Raw genomic sequence first — 20078 nt, forward strand, 5'->3', positions numbered from 1 at the left:
ATAAATATGTTTAGAATTTTTGATTTTTGGCCCCAAGAACTGAATATGCAATGAAAACCTACTCACGGTCAGATGATCAAATCAATTTATCATGTAGATATATTACATGTATCTCTGAATTTTTGGCTATGTCAGGTAATTGTAAATAAAGACTAGTATTAACAGAAATGTTATCACAATAAAACTCATTTATTTTGTTTTCTAGTAAGAACTCGAAGGTTGAACACGAGCCATCAGCCCATTTATTAACACGCAATTTAAATTTCGCGCCAACTCCGGCCTCACGCAAACATGGCGGGCGTTTGACGCGGTGGTGGGGGAAGGCGCGCTGGTGGGCGGTGTTACGGGAAACAACGGTTCGTGTTTTCCACTATTTCCAGTCTCCACTCTCCAGTCAAGTCAAGTCAGACTGGCACTCGCAGTGTTTTTATCAAACTCCGTGTTTAACTAACTTACTTTTCTCTTTTCTTTAGCTAGTTGAAGTTTTCAGATTCTTCACTGAAGAATATTGATTGTTTTTGCAGTTATTTATTCATTCTTAAACAGCGGAGTCAATGACTCTTTAAGGTGTATTGTTCTAGTTGTAATTTAATTAATTAGTTGGACCGTGGAATTGGACATGGAACGACATACATCGTATGAAGTTGTAAGTATATAGGGTAGCTTAAGGTCCAAATTAGCCTACTGTTTTATACAGACACCACCATGGTTCTATAAATCAGCTAAGGCCTATTGATCAAGAAAGCGATTGATCAAATTAAGCAATATTAGGCAAGGCCTTGTCAAAACAAAATACTTTTTGGTCCATGCACTAAGCGTAAAAGTACATAGCCTAAACCAAAACACCATAAAAATACAGAGAAAACTAAATAAAGTACTGAAATCATTTTTGTTTCAAAGGCTTAAGTTAGCCTATCTAAGTTAAGTTAACTTTTGTATAGCCTAAATACTTAGTCTGTACATTGCTCAGAATTATACATTTTTTGTTACGTTTTATACATTTAATATGCCGAAACAAGTCTTATCTCGGGGTACAGTTTCTTAACTGGGCAATGCTAATACCGATTGAAACTATCGATTCGATTAGTAACTTAGCCTAACATAAGTTTAAACCTTCATTCAATTTTTTCTCTATCAGCATTTTGACGTTTTATACATTTAATATGCTGAAACAAGTCTTATCTCGGGTACAGTTTCTTAACTGGGCTAATACCAAATGAATGCTAATACCAATTGAAACTATCGATTCGATTAGTAACTTAAACGTTCATTCAATTTTTTCTCTATCAGCAAGTTTAGATTAGTTAGGTTAGGGTAAACTGTTTAGTGTATGACAGTTTTAGGCAAGTGAATAATTAGAAAATTCATAACAAATGAGTTAAAAGGGATAAAATAACCAGAGTAACATAATTGGTTTTATTGTTTAGTTAGCTTTAATTGGATATTAGGCTATGCATAATACTTTTTACATCCACTTAAGTTATCACAAAAAAAAAATAATAATATGGTTGTATGTCAGTTGTCTAGTGAATGACACTATATTTCTTAATGTGATACTGGTCAATCTAGTGTATGACACTAACCTTTTATTGTGTTTAGTGTATGGCAATGAATGAAATGTAGGCCTAATTTGGCAGTCAGTTAGCTTAACTTAAGCCTAAAATGGCATTTTAAGTTTAATCCAAGTCTTCTTCAGGTTCAGATAACACAAACAGGTCGTTTTCACTATCAGGCTCACGTTTGTGACATAGGCCTATAAATGCCAGTTCATCATCGTCGTCATCCTCTTCTTCTATTCCAAAGGTATCACGGTGTTTTTTTTTAGGAATACACTTGTAATGGTAAGCATTTTTGCAAGTGTCACAATTTATCCTCGTTTCTACCCAGTCCAATGATTAATTCCGCAGAAAATCTTTTCTTGCACACTTGGCAAATCCAATCGTCATCTTCATCCTGAACCAGTTTTCTTTTACACTCTTTACTTTTCTTTTGGGCTGTTTTTTTCTTTTCTTCTCTAATCCTTCTTCTCTCAGCTTTCTTGTCTTCTTCTTGCTTCTTTTCAGCTCTTTTCTTTTCCTCATAGTACAACCATTCTTTACTGTTCACAACTTATGGTAGCCTAATTTGTTGTCCTGGATTTCTTCTTACACTTTTGGGGGGTACCAGGCCAAAACAGGTTGTTCTTGAAAGGTGATGGAACATCTGCTCCCCCTGTTTGAGGTGATAGCACCTTAGCCAGTTTCTCTTTAGATAGAGTGGAGCCACTAGTACTTTGCTCTGCCATAGAAGTAGTAGCCTTACAAGGTGTTTCACCTTCTTTTTGTTGGCTAACTATTTCATGCTCTTCAGCATCAATCGTGGGGTTCTCAAGCTCGTCAAGATTTGCTGGGTCTTCAGTTACGCTAGGCTGATAAGATTTCTTCAGAGTCATTATCTTCTGCAGAATTGTTTGATTTTGACTTGTTCTTCAATTTTTTCTTTTGAGATCTGATATAGTCGTTGGCTTTTTTCCATGCCACATATAAATCATGGCTACATTCATCTCCATTCCAGATAGATGTGAACTTATTGTAAGTGGTTTGAAACTTAGAAATAAGATCTGGGGAAATAAACGATTCAAAGAATGTCAAACATTCCTTCCCCACTGAATGAGTAGGCTTGTTCTGAATGCATTGTTTTGTTTAAAATATCGACTTTACTGTAGTCCACTGCTTCTTGATCAAATGGACAAAGACCACAACGAACAAAACCATTCTTGATGGTATCTTGAACCATTGTACCTATTATCAAAGACAGTTTTGAGCATGGGCACAAAGTTGTATTTTGTTAACCAATCCCCTCCATTGGTCATCTGCCACGAGTGTACAGCCTCTTGCCAACCTTTCTTAACTGGACGAAACACAGCAACATCCAGTGGTTGCATTATATGTGTACAGTTTGGCAACAGCGCTATTAACACAATGTTGTTAGCAGAACAAAACTTACTCAGATGGTATGTGATGTGTGATTTGTGGCCATCAACAAATACAATCACTGGAAACTTGATTTGAGTCAATCAACCACTTATAAAAGTACCTAATTTGTAAAATATTCATAATATACCTCGCTTGTTATCCACCCGGATTCCGATTTGGCAATAATCCATTCATCCGGCATGTTCAATTTCAAAGCCTGAGGCAGTCTTTGACCTGGATAAACAATCAACGTTGGGGCGACTTGCCCTGCTGCGTTTACATTGGCTAGAACAGTGAGATTTTCCTTATCACTTGCTGAGCTCACTTCATAAACATTCTTCTGCCCTTTGATGCCCAGGACACGATAACTTTTTGGACAAAGAAAAAAAAGGCTGTTTCGTCCATATTGTAAACACGAGCAGGATCAGTGATTCCTTGGAAAAGGTTATTTTCTTCTAGATATGACCTAATTTCAGCAAACCATCTCTTAATGTTGCCTTCTGTGAGATTGGCTCGAATTGAACTTAATTTTTCTACAGTTCTCTCGGCTATTTGGGGTTTTCTTTTTAAAAAACAATTTTAACCAAGTATCTCCAGGCCTACCCCCTGGAAACTTGTCTAGAGCATCCATATCTTTCAGTATTTGCTGCACTAAGGTTATTAAATCTTTTTTTGTTATCGGGAAGCCTTTGGTAGCCAACCCCATTACCCAATTTTTTAACATTTATTCTGCCTCAAACCCTAGTTTAGGAGCAGGTCCTAACTTCCTCTCTTCATTCAAAGGCAATTTTCCTGAAGCTTTGCCTATCAGTGTTGACCGGGGTACCCCATACTTTTTGCTTACTTGGAAAACATTTTCACCGTTCTTATATGCTTCTAAAGCCTTCAGTTACTGCTCATGAGTATAGGCTAACTAAATTTTGTCTTCTTGACCGGCTTCTTTGGTATAGGCTTATTTGGCGCCATCTGAAAAATAGAGAAGAATTATTTGTAGCCTAGACAGTTTCTCAATTTTTATAATTAAAATCAACAGTTAACAGTTAAATTAAACTAGCCTACCAGTGAAAACTATTATCCAAGAGTTCCCTAGGCCTAGGTGGTTAATTCCTTTTTACTCATAGAGTTGTGTCATAGACTAGTTTTTTAAATATTTAGTGTATGACAATAAGTGTCATTCACTAAACGCAGAGGATACGCGTCCGGTAACCGGACGTGGATTAGGCGTCCGGCAGTTACTGTCATAACCTAACCTAACCAACCAAACTTGCTGATAGTGAAAAAAATCAAATGAATGTTCAATTCTCTTCATAACATAAAATTATAAATGCCAAAAATTCTAACAAAAGATGTACAGTTAAGAAAAAATTACATTCAAAGCAAAATCTGTGACAAAAAGTTAAAGTTACCAATGGGTTTCGAACCGGGGACCTCTCGCATATCAGTCGAGCACTCTATCCACTACACCACGAACACTGATGGCTGAACATCGTATCATTGTGGTAATGGCGTTCCGGGACCTTCTTCCGGACGCCTAATCCACGTCTGGTTACCGGACGCCTAATCCACGTCTGGTTACCGGACGCGTATCCTCTGTGTTCAGTAAAATTTTTGACCATGCTGTAGTTTAGTCATTGACACTAGCATAACCTAGAAATGGGAAGGTAAAATAAAATGTTAAAATAAACTTCGATAAAAAATACACCCGATAATTGAACAACAATTTATTCAAAACCTCTTTTTAAGTAACAAAAACAAAAAAAAAATTACTTAGGCCTACCTCTTAATTTTTTGTTAAGACAAAAGAGCACCACCATCCAAACTTTTCTAAAAATTTTCTTCATAACTGTGCAAACTAAAAAAAAATGTTGGAACACTGGAAACTATGAAATAAGATCTTAAAAGCTAATATTGGGTTTTTAAGTAGGGTATTCGTTTATTACTTATTCTGTAAAAAAATAAGTTAATTTAGTTTTTAATACCGGTAGCTAAGACATTGTCGAAAATGTTTTCAATACTGCTGTAAATAGTTTAAATCTCGATCGATGCTCTCGTTTTTCAGGAGAAGGCCACGTAAAATGCCTTCTGGGCTGTGACAGACGGACAGAAATTGAGTTAAGGGGTACAGTTTCTTAACTGGGCTATGCTAATATCGATTGAAACTATCAAATTGAAAATGGTAATTATTTGATATTTCTACAATGCGATATCGTGTAATTTTTAGATGTCTACTTACAGTATTTTTCAAGTTGAATCCAAAAATGCAATCAGTTTTTGTCGGAGGGATTCCTAAGTGGCCTTCAAACGATATTTTCAATTTGATAGTTTCAATCGATATTAGCATAGCCCAGTTAAGAAACTGTACCCCTTATCTCAATTTCTGTCCGTCTGTCATAGCCCAGAAGGCATTTTACGTGGCCTTTGCAATTGCCTTAATTTAGCCTAAGTACCATTTCTACAATAAATGTATCAAACAACAAGTTAGTTAGATCCTTAGAAAATCATTAGTGAATGAGCTGTGTATTTTTGTACGTGATGCTGTTTTTTTAACCTTATTTTGGTGAATTGAAACTAGTTGCCTAACTTGACAGATTTTGCCCAGTTACACATTAAATTCTGATTGAGAGGTCGCTTTACCATTGTAGTGAAAGATAATCTGAGGTAACTTAACTTATGAATGTAACGTCAGCAGGCTCCGCAACCGGAGATGAACAACAGTGTGAACCTAACGGTAGTCTTGCCACCTGAAGCTCCTCCAGTTCACTCTCTGCGCATTGATCCTCCAACCTTCCAGATGTCTATGTGTTCTCCTCATCAAGTGTCAATGGTATGATACAAGTTTTGTCAACTGTTTTATTAAATTGGTAGGCCTACATTTTAAATCTAAATGTTTAGTTAGCCTATAGTTTTTTTAGAAATTAAAATCAAACCCTCCTGTAATCACCAGTAATCCTGTAGTCTACACTATTCTGCGCAGGTTAAACATTAAATTACAGACCTATTTTTATGAATATTTGACTCAATTTAAATGTTATAAACTGACTAGTGCACCTGTTGCTCGAATTCGAGCAATTGCTAAGTATTACAGGCGTCAAAACCAATAACAGTCATAATTTCCGATGACTTAAAAAAGTCTACTCAAAGATAATGTTGTCAATCACTCCACTCTAGTTATCGAAACTGAAAATGAACTCACTCTAAAAACCAATGCTCACTCCACTCCAGTTATTAAAGTTAAAAACTTACTCACTCTGAAAACGAACGCTCTTGTTTCTTGTTAGTATTATGAACAGCTGCAATTAATACAAATCATTAATCTGTTTAAGTAAACAAAATCTTTCCTTCATAAGAAATACATTGGGATTTTAATGGCCTGTGGGGCACAGCCTGAGGACTTTTATTGCAGGAAATGTTGAAAGGGGGGATCTACACAGCAAATACTTAGGCCTAATTTTGACACCTCGTTTGTAAATATCCGTCCATTATTAACGGAGGAGTAGTGTTTAGTAGAAATCGCCTTCACGTATTATATACTGTATAAGGATTCTTTAAATTATGGGAATCTTTACTCTTAATGCTCCCAGTTGTTTCTCTTGCACATGACAGATGCAGTAAACATAAGTTCACACTAAGTTATTTGTCAAGGATTTTACAAAATAACTTAATTTAAACTATGCCTGTGCCGAGTGGTCGTTGTAATTATTGAACCTTAAGGAGTTATAGACTAATTTTAAAAATGTTTGCAGGTTGAAGATGACATTCCGCCACCAAAAGCAGATTTTTCTGCTCCACCTCCTTATGACTTGGCAACAAAGTTGCCAACATATGAAGAAGTTCAACGTGAAAAGACTCTTCAAGGGGAACTTCCATTGCCGAGGGTAACTATAATTCTCTAACTTAACGTTTTGTTGATAAGGGTCCTAACTAGGCCTATTCTTAATATTGATCAGTACTTCAAATGTCTGATATTTTGGAGTCCCGCTAGACTACCACGGGGGTACTTTTCTGTTAAAGGGAACATTTATTTATTTATTCATTTACGGTATAACCATTTTACAATAATTTAAATATGCATTCATTTGCTCAAGATATTAAATATAAATAAACAATAACAATAATCAATACAATAGTAAACAACTGTAATAACAATAAATAATACTAATAAGATAATAAATAACATCATACAACATTCCTTATTATCGATGGTTTTTTTTCTTCAATTGATATTATTTTTGTTTTCCTTTAAATTTTACCTTCGATGTCTTCACCACAATCCCGAGATTGGGGAATCGTCATGGTTCTTCCGTCTGGACGGGTTTTCGCTATATTTTCACAAAGTGAGCTGGCGTATGTGTGTGTATGAATGTTCTTCTAAGTACTCATTGATGTTGTAATATGGTCTATTGGTGAGGTATTTTTATTTGGAGGTTCTTTACGATCCATATTCCTTCTGTTCTAATATTGTCTAACACATTTAAATTACAAATTGACAACTAACTGTTATTGTTTAGGCAAAAAAGTTAGGATTAAGAAATCAAACTGTTCTAAACCAACCTAACATAACTAACCAAACTTGCTGTACCATTTAAAAATTCTGTTTGATAACAGAAAAGGAATGTGGAGAATATCAATGGAAATTTGAAATGTTACCGCAAGTTTGGTTAGTTAGGTTGGATTAGCTTAGAACAGTTTCATTTCAATAATATTTTTTTTAATTGTTTGTGTTGTTACTGAGCAATAATTTATTTATTTATCGTAGTTGTCAGGTGATATGTTTTAATTTGTTAATATCAATAGGCCTATATCGGATCAAAAAGTAAAATTTTGCCATAAAAAAAAACCATCGATAATAATTTTATATCGATTTCCCCCCTGTGAATTCCTGAACAAAACAATGTAGATATGTGTGAATGAATACTAAAAACAGGTTATTTAAAATACCCGTAGTCCTCATTTTATCATCATGGCCTAACTCCGTGAATCGCGGAATTAATATCGTGATTTTCTGGCCAAATTCTGTGATGTAGTAATACTTACCAACAAATTGTGTTTGACAGCTGTTTTATGACTAAAAAGTAACTAAACAATCTTCAAACAAACCTTCAATTTAGTCTGCTGGAGCACATCACACAGCAGAATGCTACTGCATACATTACATAGAGAAAGGAAATAAGTACACAGAGAAGAGAGCTTACGTTAGCTTTATGTGTAAGAAATTGTTTACACAAAACATGAATAAACAAGGACAGAAACAAAATAAAGTAGTTTACATAGATAGTTGGATTAATATTTACATAACCACATGCTGTACTTAATTTTAAACTAACTAAATGACAAAAAATTACACATGAACAAAAGAACGAAAATTAGATTAGTTTGTAACTTACATGCCCACGTTTGTTACAAAAGTTTAAACAAACCAAGTGATGGCACCGGCTGCTTTAGCCTACGAATGAAAACAATACAATAACACCTAAAAGATCATTAATTTACATGCTTAAAACATAGCAACAAATCACAAAATACATAAAGCGGCTAGAAATATATAAAGGTACAAATTAACTGTGCACCTAAATGATAATTCACATGCATAAAACAGAGCAACAAGACAATGGGACTAGAAATAAACAAAGGATTAATTGGGCATTCAAGGGAATAAATATCACGAAGATGGCAAAAAAAAAAAACTTAAAATGAAGTGAAGTCAGTTTAAGTCAAGTAGCCCCATCAGTCCAAATTTGGTTCTCTCAAGATACGAACAATTTCATTGATTGGGGCACATTGTACACATCGTCATTGATAGATAAGCCACTTAAATTTGTGTTCATGGATTTTTTTTTTAAGAATTTGAAGGTCACACTTTTTGCACTGTCTTTACTGTTTATGGACAAAATTTGCCCCACAAAATGTTTTGTTTCGTCGTTATTTGTATATGGGACGACTACCCACTGGCTTTGGCAGAGACTGTTCAAATCAAGTGGTAGAGGTGTTTCTTCAATGGGAGATTCTTCATCTTCTAGGGCTTGTACTCCTAAATCTTCTACGACGTCGTCGTCTTCTTCAGATTCGTTACGGGATCTTCTCTTTTTTTTCGCCTTCAATTCTTCCTTTACTTTTCTTTCTTTCTGCCTACCTTCCCGCAATCGTTTCCTTTCTTCTTTCTCCTTCTTGGTTCTCATCTTATCTTTTTCTTTTTTCAAGTAGAAATTTTTCTACTCTTCTGGTGCTGCACTTAGAAATTTGAGTTTTTTCTTTATTGTAGTCGATTTTGGGGGTTTCTGCTCTGGCCAGTAAAACGCGTCTTTAAATGGTGTCATCATTTTTGCCTTCATATTTTGCGGGGTCAAGGTCGTTGTTTTGGGTGAGGATTGATTCGATGTTTCCGGGGGGATCATTATGGAGTTTTGGTCACACTGCAAGTTAGGAGTCTGTGGGAATTTGGCAGGTGGCGAGCTTAGGTTTAATAGAAACGATTGATTAGATATGTTGGATAGGTTGAATGATAGGGGAGAGGGAATATCAGTCGGGGAACAGGTTGTTGGACCAAGGAGTGAACATGATAATTGGGGGTTTAGATACAAGCCAGGGTTTGTTGACTGTCCTAAAAGTGGGTTTTTGGATGTAGAATTTATGTTTTCTGTGTACTTGCTTTGGACTGTAATTACTGGCACTTCCAGTTCGATAGGGAAGCTTATATCTTCATCCGCAAGAAAGTTAACAGCCACTTTCGACCCATCGGCAATTACATATGCCTCAACCGCTTCTTCTTCTTCTTCTACATCTTCTACACCATGTGGATTCACCTCAGATCGCCTGTTTATTGGGCATTCTATCAAGTCCTTCTTTGTAGAGGGAGACTTCTTTTTTATGTATAGCCACACTCCATGGAGAGAGATTTGTCTTCCATATTGATGTTGTTTTCTTGGAATGTCTTTAGCCTCTCCTTCCCAATTTTGCCCTCAATATCCGTCAGGTGGCTACGCAACATTAGTCATTGGCTTTGACTGTTTGGTTTTTGTTGTATGCCACTAAGGTTGTTCTGCACAAGCTTCTTGAAGTCGATGTCATCAGGATTATGAGTTGAAAGGCCAGTAGTGGTGAAGCGACTGGTTATAGTCTTCTTGTTGACGCCTTATTTAAGACATTTGTCTAATAGAGGAGCAAATTCTTCTTTTTTGATTTTTGATGCGCCTGTCTCCAACCGCTATTGCTCCCTGGTCTTTTTCCACCCCAACTTGAGCGGATGGAAGACAGACACGTCCATCAGCTGGAGAATATGAGTCGAGTTAGGGTAGAGAGAAATGAGCTCAATCCCATTCTCTGAGCAGAACTCGCTCAGATGAAGGGTAAGGTGGGAGGTGTGTCCAAAGAACAGGATGACAGGTCTGGGAATTTGATTCGACAGCAACCAAGGGTGGAAGATATTGGTGATGAATTTGAAAAAAATGTTTCTCTTGTCATCCAACCATTTTCTGATTTACTGATACCCCAGGTGCTTGGTACCTGCTGGACAATACTTGATGGGACTCTTTCTTTTTGAGTATACGATCATTGGTGGTGCCTAGTCACCTGAGGCATTTGCTCTGAGAAGTACTGTGAGGCATTCCTTTTCTTCATTTCCTGTGATTGTGTATACCTGCTTCTGACCTTTCCTGACGTATAATAGTTTGCCTTTAGGGCATAGAAAGTAGGCAATTTCATCACAGTTGAACACCCTCCTGGGGTCATCGAAGATAGTCATTTGGTTCTTACCTTCTAGGTATTCCCTTATTTCAGAAAACCATTTCCTGATGTGTCCCTCTGTGACATTTGTCCTGGTGGTTGTAAGGGCTTGTGACACTCTGGCTGAAATTTCAGGATGTCTTTGTGTGAATAGAGCCAACCATTTATCTCCAGGAGCGCTCTCGGAAAAGGGATTTTCTCGATTCAAATTCTTCATCAATTTCTGGACGCTGGTGAGAAGCTGATCTTTGCTGATAGGGAAACCAATCGTGATCACCCAGTCTAAGATAGTCTGCTCTTCTTCGGGAGTCGAAATAGACGGACGTCTTATCTTGCACAAAGTGGCATACTTTCCACTGATCTTATCTTTCAAAGTCTGCCTGGGAATGCAGAACTGCTTTGAAGCAGCAGACACCGTCATCCCATCTTGCACTGCTGCGATGGCCGCTTCCAAAGTCTCCTGGGAGTAAGCTCTTCTGGGCGCTTTCGGAGTAGGCATTCTATAAAAAAAGAAACACAACTTTGTAGGAGATAAAAACAGTGACATAATAAAGTATTCATGATAGTCTTGTACACGCAGTTATATACATTTGAATTGAAACCAATCAAAAAACTCACGCATATAATACGTTGTATTTTTAGCTCTAAATAACAATATTTAAATATATTCAAAGTTTAGTTACAAATTAACCGAACCACACAACACAATTAAGGTTTGTTAGGTGCACATTTTGTTGAATTCTAGTATTCGTGGTTGAATAAAAAACTCCGTATAACTATTTCTACTATTTAACACAATTGAAACACTCCTGTTAATTCACAGAGTTTATATTGATGCTGTATATTTCTGCTAAGTAACGTGATCCTAATTTAACCTTTACTAAATTGAAAAATCAACTAAATGAATGCATAAGAACTAAATACTATTATAACTCTATGAAATAACACCAAAATTATTCATACAGCTGTCATACTTGATGAATTAAATCCTATTTTGCTTACCTGAATCACTATCTTGAAGCTCAACAGACGTTAAGAATCGGCGACATTCGAACTGGTCACAATTTCAGACGCTACTGTCACAGACTGCTTGGCGCCGGCTACGACCGAACCATAGAGTAATAAACTTAAAGACACATAGAGCAAGCTATTGTTTATCTATGTGTTGTACCTTCAGTCGTCTGCTTATTATTTATGTTTAAAGCAGGGAATCACGGTATTTGGGCAAGTCATGGCATTTGGCAACTTACCTTAGGCTAACTAGAAGTTTTTTTTTATTAATGTCCATACAGTATTCGGTTTTTTTATAGGTTTGTTTTTATATGTTAATGCCATGTTGGATTAACTGTGGTTATTAGTTAACCATGGTCTCCCTCCTCTAAAAGACCCCTGATAATAGAAGGTTCTACTGTATGTTGTTTTTTATGGGTTCTTTACGTTCTCGTCACAATGCGCCATTCACAATTTGTGATATCAGAAGGGATTTAAAAATAATGAAATTTAGTCAATGACAAAACTAAATGATTTATTTATTGCAACTTTTTACAACACAGTTAAATGAGCTTGTTTTCTTCACAAAGCAAAACAAAAAATAAACTTGATTATATTCATAAAACAATTAAAACACATGACTATTATAGGCTAAATAAGCTATGAAACAATAGTAAATCTCATCACTAGGGCCTAAAGTGACTCTTTTTGACCAGAGCTCAAGTTTTACGATAGAGGCGAAGCCGAGGTCCAAAAATTAGCTAGGGTTGAAAAGACACTTTTTGCCCGTGTGATGAACTATATTTTTTGTCATGTTGCAGCATTATTTGAACAAACTATGTTATAAAACTGAAATAGTTTTCATTCAAAAATAACCACTGGAAACTACCTCTAGCTTGTTTACAATTTAATTTGCTAATGGAAACAAGCAGCTCTTTAGTAAATGATTGAATCGTTTTGTCTATTACGATTAGTTTACATTATACTATCTATATGTCGAACTATTAACAATAGGGCAACAATTAACTACAATCAATTAAACAATCGATGTATACTTTCGATACATGCAACAATACAATTGAAATTTACAACTGAATTGACAACAGCTGGTTTTTTCTCCCTAGGGGCTAAAAACGGTACCCTATTATCAAAAGGGTAGCTACTTTCATTGCACGTCCTATTTGCATAATTATAAATAAATGTTTTTATGAAGGCATATTCCCCAATCAAATGAAATATGCTGAATTGAAGCCTCTTTTCAAAAAGGGATTAGTGGAAAACCCCGATAACTACCGCCCAATATCAATACTACCCAACATCTCTAAAATCTTTGAAAAAATTGCATACAATCAAATTTATTCTTTTTTTGATGCTAGCAAACTATTTGCTGACCAACAGTTTGGTTTTAGATCTGGAATGAGCACAATATCTGCTATCTCTGATTTCATAAATCAGGTGTCGGAGGGTTTGGATGGGTCGCAGAGTACAGCGGCTGTATTCTGTGACCTTTCCAAGGCCTTTGATTCTGTAGATTATGATATTCTGTTGACAAAACTTAGATACTACAAATTTTCTGCTAAGTCATTGTCTTGGTGATCTTGGAATCTTACTTAAGCAATAGGTATCAAAGAACAATTATAAAGAAAAATGGTAAAACATTTTCCTCAACATGGGGTAAAATTAAATATGGTGTCCCTCAGGGGTCAATTCTAGGACCTTTATTATTTTTTATATTTGTAAATGATTTGCCCAAAAACGTTTCTTCTAACCTCATTCAATATGCTGATGACACTACAGCGATAGTTAAGGCTAACAATTCTAATAATTTGAAAGTAGAGCTAGATCGTTCACTTCTAGAGCTATCCAACTGGTTTAATGTGAATGGATTGAAACTTAATAGTTCAAAAACACAAATTTTAAAATTTCAGCCCGCTCAAAATAAAAATATTTATACATTTGATTTGATTTTTAATGGTGATATTTTATCTTTTGTAAAAAGTACAAAATTTCTTGGCTTACATATTGATGAAAACCTGTCATGGAAACCGCACATTGATATGCTTACAAAAAAATTAAACACTGCTTGTTTCCAAATTTATGTGTTGCGAAATATAATAGATACCAAAACTAAAATTATGGTATATTATGCCATGTTTTTCTCTCATTTGCAATATGGTATTGAGCTGTGGGGTTCCACTTCCCACGCAAGTAAAATATTTAAAATCCAAAAACGTTTCTTAAAAATTCTATCTTTTAAATCTAAAAGAACATCATGTAAGCCACTATTTAAAAAATATGAAGTCTTGACAATGCCTTCACTGTTTATTTTCAAAACTCTAGTAAATTTAAAAAGTAATTTTCACAAATATGTAAGTAAGCAGTTTGTTCATCACTACCCCACACGTTTCAAAGATAACCTGCAGTATCCAAGGCATCGGCTTTGTCTGTACGAAAAGTCACCCTACTATATGAGTTTGAGGCTTTACAATAGTCTACCAAATAGATTCAAAAATATTAGCTGCATAACTAAATTCAAAAATGACCTTAAACTGTATTTAATATAAAAAACCTTCTATTCTGTATCTGAATTTCTGGATGACAATAATATTGGTGCACACTTTGGGCAATAACTCAGTTTATAGTTAATTTTACTTTAATACTATTTTAATTTATGGAATGTTTTCTTTGTTTTAACTTATATTATGCATATTTGACAATGTCACCTGTTCCTCTAGCTGCGCTAGAAACTTGGAATGTATTCTTGTGTATGTGACAATAAAGTAATATTATTATTATTAAACGCTTTTTACTCCCTAGAGAGTAAAAATGCTCCTTAAGACCCGTAACGCATGCATTAAAAATGGTCGTTTTTGCTGCAGTATGGTGAAAAACAGTTTATTAGAAATAAATAAAAACCAATCCCTCAGCCAATGTTTTGTTCAAATTAAGGTTTAAAACTAATGACTGACTAGGCATTTCATGAAAATTATCGTCGCTAAAACCTCCAATATCTATTTTGAACATTACTCAACCAAGGCCATTTTCATACTTGATCTTCTTCTGAAGTTGTCTATAATTTGCTTCTTCGGTGGTATCCCTCACTTCAATTATCCTGGTCAATCGAGGTTTTGCTGTATTTAAATTAAATTTTACTGTTGGGTTTGTTTACAGAGTAGTGCAGCTCACAGACCTCAGACCCTGGCCTTCCTTGCCATTGACACAGACACAGTCGAGTCAGACGGGGAAAACAGTCTCCTCGGTACCGATTTCATGTTCTCTTTGGCATTTTTTGGTAAGTACTAGTACTGCTAAGTAGGCCTATTACAATGTCTTCATTTCCTTTAAATAATTTTTTACAGAAAAATGGTAAATGGATGATAGTCTCACAATTCTTAGTAGGAAAGAATAAACAAAAGTCCCCGCAGTGTAGATATATTTTAATGAATTAGCTTACAACAAACACCTTCAGGAAGTCACTGCACCAAATAGCCTACTTACTTTTCCAATAAAGTAGGGTATCTATCTAGCTAGTTTGTCTTGGGAGGCTGATGCTTGAGTTCTGCTTATCAGATTTGTCACTAGACTTCTCTGCGAACATCCAAATATTTACTGCCTTTTTGGCAAATGAGTGTGCACACTAAGAGTTAAAGAGATTTTTAAAGTCTGTTTTAAATTTTAAACTCGAAGAGTCCAGATAGAATATTTATATTCTTTTCTATCTTGGCTGAGGTTTTGCAACTGACTTGATTAGGACTTACCGGTATGCTTATAATTTGTAGCTTTTAAAAATTAAAATTTTTCTAACGTAGAGTAAGTAAGTTTTATTTTAGTACTAGCTGTAACCCGCGGGCTTTGCCCCGTTTAACTTCTTAATTTTCAAGATTATCTCGTTCGCATGGCTCAATCACGTCCTGGTTTAAGTTTTTTCGCTACGCTCACTCACCTTTAGGTTGGAGCTCGTTCGCTGCGCTCACTTGCCTTCAGGTTAGCTCGTTCGCTACGCTAACTCGCCTCCAGGTTGAAGTTCGTTCGCTACGCTCACTCACCTTTTAGTTGCAAATTAGCTGTTGTCATAAATGTAAAAGAAATAATAGTGCTGCACCCTGTTGGTAATCCTTGTAACTTTAATGCTATTGAACATCATAGAACAGAACCAACTTGTTTAGTTGAAACAGCTGTTAAGATTCAATAATTCCATTTCTCATTAGGTTAACATGGGAAACTCCAGAGCCACTGGGGCGGAGCCCGAAAGGATTTTTGAAATAAGAATATGCCTATATGTTAATCGGGAATGTGAGCTATCATCATGCCAAATTTCAGCCCAATCTGACCAGTATTTTTCGCGTTCACTTGTCACAAACATACATCCATACATCCATACATCCAAACTTTCTCATTTATAATATTATAGTAGGATAAGTAGGCCTATAAGGAAAGTAGTTTTTTATTTCATATTTCTTTATAAGTAAAAGTAGTTTTCCATTATGGAAACTATATGTTCTGATTGTGTTTCATAGTGGCATTCCTGTTTAACTGGATCGGATTTCTCCTGCTGATGTGCTTCTGCCACACAGTAGCAGCTCGCTATGGAGCCCTGTCTGGGTTTGGCCTGTCTCTCGCTAAGTGGACTCTCATAGTCAAACAGTCCACAGACCTTGCTTCTCATGAGAACAGCTGGCTCTGGTGGCTTGTCATGACATTTGGTAAGCTGCACACATACCATTCACAATGATTATAGTTTCACTATCTAAAGAGATTTACCTGTAATTTTGGATCTTTAAAGCTTTAGAGAGTGTGGTAACAGGATGGGGAATGCGATTCACAATACCATTCGGCCGTTTTTTCATATGACCATCAATTAATGATACCATCTAACCAAATATATAACCATGTTCATAACCAATAAATACATAACCATTGTTCAATAGTAAAAAGACCTGGGTTCTCTCCATTCCCGTACAAAAATGTAAAAAAATATCAATGACGTAAACAAATTTATGTTTAAAAAACACAGGAATAAATTACATTATGATATTTCTTCTTTCTTGACTTCACTTTGGTTAATCAAAGGATTAACTTGACAGGGGTGAATTGACATTAGTTAAAGTAGAAAAAATATGAAATATTGTTTTGTTTTAAACTAAATATTTTATAGACATCATATTACCGAGACACTAATAATTGCTTAATGGTAAACATGGTGTAAAAACTAACATTACATAGATGAACCCAATATACAAAATTTTGACATTAGGTACATTATAAGTTTATAGAATTTTAATTTTTTTTTAAATTAGCCTACTACCTACAATTCTGCTGTGTAAAATGATAAGTAAACCTTGTTTTCCATTATAGCTCAGCTCAAGAACGGCTCCTTTTCTTCTACTAACCTTCTCTGTCTGCTATGCTACCCTACTATAACTTGTATGTGTTGGTTCCAGGACTATTGATCTGTGTCCGTGCCATCATACAGTATCTAAACATCAAGCGAGGCTGGAGGTTGTTGTCTGGCTCAGCTCAAGAACGGCTCCTTTTCTTCTACTAACCTTCTCTGTCTGCTATGCTACCTCACTATAACTTGTATGTGTTGGTTCCAGGACTGCTGATCTGTGTCCGTGCCATCATACAGTATCTAAACATCAAGCGAGGCTGGAGGTTGTTGTCTGGCTCAGCTCAAGAACGGCTCCTTTTCTTCTACTAACTTTCTCTGTCTGCTATGCTACCTCACCACTTCTTGTAAATACCTAACACTTTCACCCAAAGTCATATTTGTTAATACATCACAGTTAAAATCTTGCTGTACATCTTGGTTCTTGGTTGTGATATTATAATTGTTATGTATTTGATGTTCCCTGAGGATCTAGAAACAATGTTCAAGATTTAGATTTGATTCGGCAGTTCAGCAATATAAGTTTAACTTAACAGTTGTATCAAATTTTTAAGTTTAGTGACTCTGAGAGACTGCTAAGGCTCACTTATGATTCTTACAATGTCTAACGAATTGAAATTAATAGCACAATGTTGAGGTTACCATCTTTGGAATAATTTGTTTAACGCCACATCTAATTATATTCATAGTTTCTTTGGACTGAATTTAGATCTGTGGTAATTAGGATTTTAGGACTTGTCTTTTTTGTTATAGGTTTTATTTTTATTAAACATTGAAGTGGTTATGTTGTAATTTTGACTTGTAAGCTTTAATCAACTTTGTCAATTGAGAATTGATGCATGATTTGCACTGTCAAAGTATAAACAGTTATCCTAAAAATGTTTCATCCTTTTATCAATTTCTACTAAATATTGTTGATTCTGGTTTGACAAAATCATTAATTGATGAATGTATAAAAGAGCCGCATTTCTATGATGTTTGCTCCAGCCTATTTTTAATCATGATGATATCCCAACTTCATTTTTGAATTTTATTTATATAGGTTGACTTTAGAACTTTTAGTTTAATTTGAAAACTGACCCTTGCATATGATCAAATGATCAAAATTTTATTGTACAGGAACATGTGCTAATCCTTTATATTTAAGTTGTATTTTAATAAGATGGTTTGTACCACATTACCTAGAATAACTCAATGGAAAGTGACATAATTATATACAAGTTTTATAGATGTGTGCTGCAAATTTTTTAATTTGATTGTTGGTGAAATAATCAGATTTTCAGCATTTCTGCCTCCTTCACATGTTTTATGTTATTTACTCCATTGTAATGTTATTCTAGGTAGTGTGCTTGAGAGAAATCTGTATTGTATTAAGCTAAGGCAATAGGGATTAGGCTGAATATTTATATATTATTTACACTTTAAAATGTACTGTTAGTTAAGAGAGTGTATAGCATTTAGGACTGTTAAGTTGTATTTATTTAGATCACACACTTTTGTTTTAAATGATTCCTGAATACTTAGGTGTTTAAACATTTGTTTGTAAAGTGTACAAAATATTCCATTTGTGAATGATGCTTTTAGTTAAGTATCGTGTAGAAAATTATATATTTTGTGTTGTTTTATGCAATAAAAATTTATATTTGAAATTATTTTTTATTTTTTTAAGTATAAAAATCTGTACCTAATTCTTTGGGATGAGTAGGTACATTGTACATCATTCTTTATTTATTGATTAAACTGTGAAATTTTTATGAACAAATAAGCCGAAACAAGTTTTAGGCGAATATACAAAATAAATAAGTAATAATTAGCAAAATATCTTATGCAATTCAGAAAGAATTCACCCATCCCTGACAAACACTTGAGCCCTCAACCATTTACTGTGAGTTCGCCTCCCACAAAGCATTACCATACACAGGTGAACTCCTCATGTATTGTACCTCAAACCTAGTGGTCTACTGCACTTACAATAATGGTCTCTGTCACAAGCATTGCAGATCTAAACTAGATCCCACGGATTGTTGAACAGAGCTACTTAAATTATTTATAAAATTCCTATTTCCTGTTTCAGCTATTACCTCTTTTACTTATGAACTCCTATAATTTTTATAAAATGTCTTTTCAAATTTTATTCCATTATTTCACCCAATCAAATTTTTAAATGCCTGCCATTTTGGCTTGGGGTGACATATCGACAGGTTTGCACCATTGCTTATAAAAAAATAAAGATTTGTTTCCATATTTGTGAAATTGGTGCTTTTTCACATAACTCAAATTTTGCAAAATACATGCCATTTTGGCTAGGGGGTGAGATATCCACCTCAGGTTTGCGTCATTGTTTCTTTTGACAAACCCTTTGAAATGAGGGGTCACTCAATAGGGGTTGCTATTTGAAAAAATAAGTTACCCCTTACCCACTACCCTGTTGGGGGGGGGGGGGGGTTAACAATATTTTTGATGTAAAAAATTGTGGATCCTTTGTTAAATATGAATGCCACAAACAGAATATTTCTCTCTATTTCGGTTTAAAAAATACAGATTTGTTTCAATACTTAATTACACACTGTAAACCCCAAGTTATTTGTGACAAGATTCATCCAGCCTAATAAGGTTGAAAATGGGAGTTCATAATGGTTAACGGTAAATAAATTATGATTGGCCGATTTTTAAATTGTTATAATTGGTATACCCCAAAACATCCCCCCCCCCCACAAAACACTATGATTAACTGAAACATCTGTTACTGAAGTGTGTTTGTTTATAGAAATTGGAAAAACCTTTTATTTTACAAACCATTGCAAATAGAATATGTAAACTTTGTATAGTGTTTTTTGGCTATTTTAACTTTTTCCATGCAAAGTCCATCACACACATTCATTGGAAAGATGGCCCGTGGAGGAAGGATGGACTGTGGAGGTTGTCATGGAAATATTGAAGGAAAGCATGCGTTGAGGAGTAAATCATATTAATGAGCTCAGTTGGTAGCGTCTATTGCCACAAACCGCATATCAATAGGTCGATGG

General features: G+C 35.1%; 1 protein-coding gene across 3 annotated transcripts; it reads left to right on the forward strand.

Moving 5' to 3' along the window:
• Positions 1–392: 392 nt before the first annotated feature.
• LOC128987822 (NEDD4 family-interacting protein 1-like) lies at positions 393–18701 on the forward strand. Of its 3 annotated transcripts, none has more exons than XM_054408854.1 (6): positions 393–646; positions 5641–5778; positions 6698–6829; positions 14835–14955; positions 16181–16366; positions 17261–18701. In XM_054408854.1, exons 1-6 carry the CDS (start codon positions 620–622, stop codon positions 17362–17364), a joined length of 708 nt encoding a protein of 235 aa, XP_054264829.1. In that variant the 5' UTR covers positions 393–619; the 3' UTR covers positions 17365–18701. The 3 variants fall into 3 exon arrangements, with proteins under 3 accessions (XP_054264829.1, XP_054264828.1, XP_054264830.1); XM_054408853.1 differs by lacking the exon at positions 17261–18701 and adding an exon at positions 17105–17242; XM_054408855.1 differs by lacking the exon at positions 17261–18701 and adding an exon at positions 17105–17242 and having other exon boundaries at positions 5644–5778.
• Positions 18702–20078: the final 1377 nt, after the last annotated feature.

This window comes from Macrosteles quadrilineatus, unplaced genomic scaffold, assembly GCF_028750875.1.
Source record: "Macrosteles quadrilineatus isolate MER2022 unplaced genomic scaffold, UCM_ALF_1.0 Scaffold_2__2_contigs__length_208266976, whole genome shotgun sequence".
Taxonomy (NCBI): Eukaryota; Metazoa; Arthropoda; class Insecta; order Hemiptera; family Cicadellidae; genus Macrosteles; species Macrosteles quadrilineatus.